General features: G+C 45.7%; 1 protein-coding gene across 10 annotated transcripts in view; it reads left to right on the top strand.

Moving 5' to 3' along the window:
- The window catches only part of celf1 (cugbp, Elav-like family member 1), a 35,651-nt gene that overhangs the window by 12,229 nt on the left and 14,913 nt on the right, over window positions 1-8,509 (top strand). For all 10 annotated transcript variants that reach the window (XM_062549048.1, XM_062549052.1, XM_062549051.1 and 7 more), the window contains 4 exons: window positions 6,015-6,202; window positions 6,591-6,673; window positions 7,387-7,435; window positions 8,096-8,230. In XM_062549048.1, the coding sequence (XP_062405032.1) occupies window positions 6,025-6,202; window positions 6,591-6,673; window positions 7,387-7,435; window positions 8,096-8,230 (445 nt within the window). In that variant the 5' untranslated portion in view covers window positions 6,015-6,024. The remainder of the gene's footprint in view (window positions 1-6,014; window positions 6,203-6,590; window positions 6,674-7,386; window positions 7,436-8,095; window positions 8,231-8,509) is intronic.

Below are 8,509 nucleotides of genomic sequence, written 5' to 3'. Positions count from 1 at the left end.
TTGGGATCTTCTGTTAAAGGTGGTGGTATTGGTGAGGTGGTATTACTTTTTTCAAAGTATTCAAATCCAATTCTGTGTCAGCTGAAATGTCATGCTTAACTTTTATGCCTTTCTTTCCCTTTTGTTTTTGTACATGTATTTTGTGAAACCTCAGCTTAAGTTAAAAGGGAGTCAAAACTAACCTCTATCACAAACATGGATGAAGATGGTACATTTTTTGAGTGATTAAAGTTAAGATTAAATGGAAAATAATGTTGTGTGTAGTCATGTGAAGAATCTGTTGTGTTCTCATCATATCATCGTAACCATTTCATAGTAGACATTGTCCAAAGCTGTAAATCTTTAATAAATATTATAGACAGCTTTAACATTTACATATTATTTTAGACAGTGTTTTAACAATGCTATAAATATGAATTTTGATGTCAATCATTTACACATATCATGCTGGCGACCATGAAGATGAGAGGGTGTTGTAGTGTATTACTCTGAAAAGAGCATGGCTCAAACCTGCCATCATTTACACATTTTGTAGTTTACAGACGACCGTCTACAGGCTTGCGTCTGTGTTCCTTTCCGCCCAGAAGAGCTTTGGCATGTATGAGAGTGACTTTGTAAATGCCAGACATGTGAATATTGATGCTATTTTGATCTGTACTAGTTGCGATGCCAGTTGACACATGCTAGTTGTGAGTCGTGACATGCTGATGTAACTCCAGAGGGGCAGGTTCGTCGCAAAGGTCGACCCGTTAGCTGTTTGTGTTTATCTTGTGGTGCTTTTATTTTCTCTCGGGCAAAAAAACACATGGGGCACATGACTTCCGCAGGCCACTCCCACCCCACCCTATCCTACCCGACTCACAGCACCCTGCACCCCCCCCACCGCTTCGCTCTCCCCAGAACAACAGTGTGAACCGGGCTCTGCGCCGGAACCTGATTTTGTCAGGAGGTGGGGGTGTTGTGGGTGCTTTATTGAGTGAGGGTTGTTGAGAGGGACCGGAGAGAGGGGAGGGGGGGGGTGTTGGGTGTGTATGGAGGCAGGGATTAGCAGCCCGCGCCCCTGGTCCATTCACCGCGTCCCGTCAGCGACTCTTATCAGCATGGATCTGACACGGCGTTTATCTGACGCGGCAGCGCGTTCTGCTGGGTTAGGAGAAACGCACACAAAAAAAGCCCCTGGCCATCAGCACTTTCTTTTGTGGGGCCCGGGGCCACTGCATTTAGTGGCCTGACTCGCTCCCAGCCTAATCCACACCCAGGGTGTATGCCGCTTTGCTGTCACTGTGAAGGGCCTTTTTTTAATGTGTGTGTACGTGTGTTGTGTTCCACCACAGTGCCAGCTTTTTTACGCCATAGTCTCTCTCCTCTCTAAACTCTGGTCTTTTTTTAAAAATAAAAACTCCTAGGTGTTTTTCCGGGTTTTTTGTTTTTTTTTTCTCCCGCAGCACGGAAGCTTTTTTTTTTTTCCAGGTGCGTTTTTGTTTGTTTTGGCTTGTTTTTTTTTTCCCGGGCGTGTTTATCCTTTCTCCTGACCTGGCCTCGATGAGGCATCCACACGGCCAGCAAGCCCAGCCTCTCCTGCGTAGCGCCCCACAGGCGGTGACCCCAACAGGGAAGGTGACAGTGGCCTGCAAGCGACGGAGCTGACTGCTGTGGCAGAGTGCTGTTACGGAGCAAAGTGTGATTACTACACAAACTGCGTGTCTGTCTGTGTGTGTGTTTGTGTGTGTGTGCGTGCACTTTCCTGGACAAGTGTGACTATCGTAGTGGAGTCTGAACAGACTTTTTTTTCTCCGTGGTGTGTGGTGAAGAAAGGACGCTCCTGAAAATGTCCTCTTTTAAGCTTGACTTTCTGCCTGAGATGATGGTGGATCATTGTACGTTGAATTCGAGTCCAGTGTGAGTACCATTGCTGCTTTATTTTCTCCCATTTATTTCTGTGGTTTTCCTTCAGAACTAATATGTGTTAGTAGAGATATAGCATCAGACTGTACAGATCTATTTGGGCACCTCACAGGCCATTCAAAATTGTGAGTGAAATTTGTATACAGAGCTCTAACCTTTTTGTGATATACCGCACAAGCTACAGTAAATTATGGGGATAATTTTTTGGATGGTGAACTTGTATTGAATATCTTGCAGTAGCCTTCAGAATCCAAGCTCAAATGACTGTCTGCCTGACTTTTTTCCTATGAACATTTTCTGATAATTATTTTTTTGTCTGACGACTAAGTTGGAGAATGTAATGCTGCTGTAGTTATTTTTTGCCCTATTGCTCTTGAAATAGACAGGCTTTGGTTCAGTGTGTTGAGGATGACACTGTTGGCAGCTTGCAGTCTGGCTTTCTCTCGTGGACCCCTTGTGGGCCGGAGAGAGAGAGAGAGAGAAGTTGATGGGCGAGCGCTGATGTTTTCAGACGTGTGCGTTTCCTGAGAGATTAACCCTCGCTGGAGGGTGCGATCATGGGAAATGGCCTGACGTGGCGGGTCAGGGGGGGTCAGCTCAAGTTCACGCCGCTCACAGGCCCGACGACCGCAGAGGAGTACTTATGAAGGCACACTTGTATATTTAGGACAAAAATCATTTCAGGAATATCAAAGGGGTTATACAGAAATATAAAGGCACAGTCCTCCTAAACTATCACAAACTAGACAGCCAAGGTTTGTGTGCGGGGTTTACTTGTTGTCTCATGACAGATGGAGGGTTTGTTAAAATGGAAGACTCACCCTTGGGGCCTGCACTTAATTGAGAGGTTGACACTTTTTTTTTTGCATCATTATGCAGCTGGTGGTCATTGTTGTTCCCAAGGATGCTACAATTTGTTTTATTATTATTATTTGAGACTTGAGCGCGTATACAAGAGAGGGTACAAAACACAGTGGAGCAGAGAGCTCTCACTCACTTGTCTTGCTAAACAAACTGAGATGGATTCTGTACGCTTTTAGCCTCAGTCGTAAAAAAAAGAAATCTCCCAGTGGTAAGCACCATGACCTGTACCTGAGAAGCTTTTTGTTAGCATCGGACAGCCAATACAGATGAACTGAAGGTTTTTTTAGTCTGTTTGAATCCAAAGACTTCTCGCAGCAGAGATTGTTGAGGTAAAGTAGATCATTGGTTTCAGGCGGCTTGTCTGGTTCCTAGTTTTTCAAGCCGTGCTTGTAGCGCCTGGTGGGAGATTGGGATGTTACACAGGCCGTTGTTGAAGTGAAAAAGTATGTATACCCGGAAAGTACTTTGGGTGAGTCAGGTGGGTTTCATTTCAAGGAAACTGGAACATTCCACGTCAACCGTCTTGACGGCAGACTGCACTAGACCAAAGCGATTCAGTCAGCCATTGTAATGCTGAAAATTCTTATTGATGGCTGGGACTTCTCAAACTTGTAGTTTCTTAGCCAGCCATGTCGCAGGTTCTCTCTGTCATGGCATTCAGCCTGCTGACTTGAAGCACTGTTATGACTGCCCCCCCCCCCCTTCAATATCGTGCATAATCATTTATTTTATTTCTCCTATTGTTGAAATACACATTATTGACACGAGATTTCCTGACTCCTGACACCAGTTATGGACACTGCTGGTGTGTACCAGCAGTTTGTGTTTACAGCCAGGTCTCAACCTCGTGCCACGGTGTGCCCCAGTCATGTGATTCAGCTAGTTGAGAATTACATGCCACCGACATGCCTCTCTGCCACAAACTGCTAGTGCAACATGCACTCTGGCAGAATCATCTGAGTGAAGCTGAACACTGACCACTTAGTAGTTTCAGTTTCAGTCTTGAGAAGATAGATGTCTATATTTTTTGTGTTATCTCTGTGTTGTGCAGATGTGATGTGTCAGAGTGAGAGAAACTGATCGCATTGGCTAATGGATTTATTCTCACGATGCATTGCCACACATTAAGTGTCACAAACTTTATCACTTCAGACTAGATAGTGAAACATTTCATCCATTCGTTTCCGCAAAAAGGTAGCGATGCGCACGTCCAAAAAGTAAAGGTTCTGGACAACAAAACGTAGACTAATGAAACAAACAGAATGTCCGCACACTTGCTCCTGTTTAGTTTATTTATTGATCATCGATTCGTTTCTGCTCATTTCATCTTTCTAAGGACTTTTCACTCATATTTTTGTCTTTCTCTTTCAATTGTTTTGTGTTCTTGTATATGCTCTAACCAAGAGGGCAGCAGCTCTAGCTCCATGGAAACATTATCATGAGCTGGCTCGTCTCCAGTGTTTGGCTCTGAGAGAATTGAAAGAAAATACAGCAGGTCCTTTGTACAGTTCAAATGGGGAGCAGCACCCCTCGAGGTTCTAGAAGTGACTATTGATAGTTTGGGATTTAATGGCCAAATCATTTGGTTTCGCTTTTCAGGCACAGCGATCATTCAAAGTATCAAGTGACGGAGGCATTGTCTGTCGCAGGAGGACTAGAGCGAACTGCTGCAAGCACTTTCCATGACTGTGTGGCATGGTGTAAACCCACACTGCACTGAATGGTTATAAAGGCTCCTTATAGTACTATGGCACAGGAGCAGCTTCCGCTGATTAGACATTCAGTGCTTAGCAGCAAAAAAGGAGGGGGTGGGGGTGGGGGGGGGTGCTAATTTCACACACATTTTCTCTGCATTTACCGACCCATCTCTATGGCTGTTGTCTTTGTTTTTCGCGGTGTCTCCCCTTTCTGTATTGAGCTCCTCCAGTGAGACGAGCTCGTAAGTGCTCTGCACAGTGCTAGTTTCTTTTATGTGACTGTCTAAGTACCTTTCCGTAGGTGTGAGTCAGTGAAGTAGACCTGTGATATCAGAGCCGTGTCTCGCACTTCTGGAGCTCTTTGTGGGAGGTGTGTGTGTGTGTGTCACACTGTGGCCCTGTCGAGTTTCTTGATCAAGCCAAGTGATCAGGCTCAGGGACCCTGCTCCAGGGTTTGGACCCTCTGGATGAAACCAAGTGTTGACTGGGGGCCCAAGTGGGCCCAGGCTTAGGATGTGGATTATGGTATGTGGGAGATATGAATTTGTTGAAAGTGTCCCTGTGTGGTCATTTTGCTTGTTTGGAATTTTCCCTTTGTATTTGCCTTTCCCTCCTCCTCATCATCATCATGATTATCTCAGAATTCTGTTCGCTGCAAACTCCCCTCCACCCCCATTGTCCTCATTTCTTCTCTTGCCCGATTTAACACACTCACATCTTACTGTCTAACTCAGTGCCTGGATTGAGGAGGAGGAGTTTGACCACAGGCAGTAGTGTACAGACAGAAGCACTCAGTCAGTCCTCTTCTATTAGAGATCCCCTGCCGCTAGCCGTTAGCCTCTTAGAGCTCCAGAGATATGTCTTTGCTCGTGTCATGGTCGCTGGGTCCCTTAGCGAGGAACTGAGCCAGTCCCTGCGGCCTCCACAGAGAAACCCTTCCTTCTGGACGGGATGTGTTGGTGGGTTACTGAGTAGGCCACTTGGGACGCTTCATCCGTCAGTTGGTTTGTGTTTTTTTTTTATATATATATATAAAGCTGGAGCCTTGGGGTGCCTGGAAGTCTGTCTGTGGTTTTTAAAGGGATCTTCATAACGACAGGCCTCGGAAGCCTCTGTAGGGAGATATGCGGCCTCCAGTATATTTGCTTACAGACTAATGAGTGTGTCGTCATGATGTACTGTTTGCTGCCTGGAGGATGAGCTGAGGGCTATTATGTTTCCTGGGAAGAGCAGGAGTACTTCCATAGGCTTGTAATGCTTTCCATCCATCATCCCTTGAATTAATGTCTGCATTGCCTCCTGAAAATGTGCTCTTAGGTTCCCCTTTCTGCATACAAGCATCACTTTGATTTGTTTACTCTATTCTCTACCCTACACTATTTGTTTACTTTTCTCACAGGCCTCTGCGTGTTTGTGTTCATGCTCTTGTTTCGACAATCAAATAAACCAACATAGAAGGGAATAGAAGGATGTATATGTGTGTCCTCTGCTTGAAGATTTCCTTCAGAAGCAGTGACTGAGAGTGTGGCCTTTTTTTTGTGTGTCCAGATCGAAGAAGATGAACGGGACCCTGGACCATCCGGACCAGCCGGACATCGACGCCATAAAGATGTTTGTGGGGCAGATCCCGCGCTCCTGGTCAGAGGACCAGCTGCGGGAGCTTTTCGAGCCGTACGGCGCAGTCTACGAGATCAACGTGCTTCGCGACCGCAGCCAAAACCCCCCGCAGAGCAAAGGTCAGGATGGAACCGCAGCCACATTGACACTCGATACCTGGCTGTCACTAGATTATTAGGAGATCATCAGTAGACACATTAGGACTGAGGGATTTAAAATAAGATTTTGGAAGGAAGTTTTGTCCCTATCATTTTTTTGACAGTTAAAATGCAGATTTCAAGTAAGTGGATAGTTTCTGACTAAAGCAAGTGCAGTCCTGTCCAATATTAAGCTTACTTGTTTATGAATAACTTCAGTATGTAACTTAAGTTATGTGTAATCTTTCATCCTCTCATAATCATAGCGGTCACGTCAAATGTAAAAACTTTTTTTAAATGGTTCTAAAAGTGTTGTTATTCCAAACATCATCTACCCTGTAACGTAATTGTTCTACCTGTCCACTTGCAGGATGTTGTTTCATCACATACTACACACGCAAAGCTGCATTAGAAGCACAGAACGCCCTTCACAACATGAAGATACTCCCAGGGGTAATGCACATTTCATTTCTTCATGGCACATTCACATTTCTACATCTAAACACACACGTCCACTCATTCTCTCATGCATATTCTCACACTCTAGCTGGCATGCATGCTCATGCACACACATGCACTCCCACATGCATAGTGAGAGACACACACATGCACTCCCACATGCATAGTGAGAGATACACACACACATACACACACACATGCACTCCCACATGCGTAGACACACACACACACACACACACACACACCCCTTCTGTCCCATTTTCAAGATCTAAGGGAAAGATTGAATCATCTGACAGGTTGATAATCAACCGGTGTCAGGGTGCAGTCGTGAGGTCCTTTGAGACCCTAAGAGCAGCACGTTTGACTTCTCCTCTAGCTGTTCTCTCCACCCCCTCGCCTCCCCTCTTACTCCTTCTCTTTCTCTTCCTGTCTCCCCATTGCTTTCCTGTCATGTTCTCATTATCACACCTTCTCCTCCATTACCATACGCTCCCTCTTGCTCTGTCTGTCTCACTCTGGTTTGCTTGCTCCTTCACTCCCTCCTACCCACTGTTTCCCCTTCTCTTTCACTCTTATTCTATGTCTATGTCTCTCTCTCTCTCTCTCTCTCTCTCTCTCTCTCTCTCTCCTTTCTTCCCTCAAACCCCCACTCACTCACACTGTCGGTTTCTGCCCTCCCTCCTTCTCCGTTCTCCCTCTCCTCCCAGATGCATCACCCCATCCAGATGAAGCCCGCTGACAGTGAGAAGAACAACGGTGAGTGGAATGGAAGTCTGCAAAAGCCCCTCAGGGGGAACCCCACACACACACACACACACACACACACACACACACACACACACACACACACACACACACACACAGAGAGAGAGAAAGACAGAGAGACAGACACAGACTGCCCTCTTGGTGCTCCGCGATGCTAGCAGATGAGATCAGATTAGAGGGTGGAGCAGGAAGGACCAGAGCGCTGGGGAAGTAAGGTGGGCGGTCGGCACAGAGGCTGCAGTTAGCTCTCTTACCCTCAGTGATTGGAAACTGATACGCAGTCTGTAATTCATTGATTTGTCTGTTCTACAAAGCATTAGCATAATAGTCATGACTTGGAGTGTTTAAACACAAAATTATTATTTTGGACACAAAGTGGATTCCTTTTGCATACAGCGTGGTTCACAAATGCTCCATCAGTTGGACATTTAATCAGTCACAGCAGGACCTTTTGACGGCTTTGTATTATGATTTCTTGTAGCTTCTGGAGTTTTTATATTGTGTGTAAAAGGCACAGCTTTCTGCAGAGGGCAACCACCACTCTTTGTGATGAGCCTGCATTTTGCAGCTGAATGTTTTATTATTTGTGTTCATTGTAATGCTGCAAGCATGGTCTGAGTTCTTCTGCCCTCTGCGCCCATGTCTCTCCAGCCGTAGAGGACAGGAAGCTGTTCATCGGCATGATCTCAAAGAAGTGCAACGAAAACGACATCCGGCTCATGTTCTCGCCCTACGGACAGATCGAAGAGTGTCGGATACTGCGAGGACCTGACGGCTTGAGCCGCGGTACTGCGCCCCCTCTACACACAAACACACACACACACACAGCCTACTAATGCGGCCACACTTCATTATGCATTCTAATGCTCACATAATGTCAGCTGTCCTCTACATGTATCTGACCACATATGCATTATTGCCAGTAGCAAATGCAATGCACGGTGGGGAATTATGAATTCCTGTAATTTGTGTGTGTATGTCGGCAGTGTCTAGTCATTATTCTGCCCCTGGTTGTGTCCGTACTTTTCCACTGTACTGTTTTTAGTAAATATAACATTGCGAGGG

Source organism: Sardina pilchardus, chromosome 11 (genome assembly GCF_963854185.1).
Source record: "Sardina pilchardus chromosome 11, fSarPil1.1, whole genome shotgun sequence".
NCBI lineage: Eukaryota > Metazoa > Chordata > Actinopteri > Clupeiformes > Clupeidae > Sardina > Sardina pilchardus.
The sequence above is the reverse complement of the archived record's forward strand: the minus strand, read 5'-3'. Positions and strand labels throughout refer to the sequence as shown.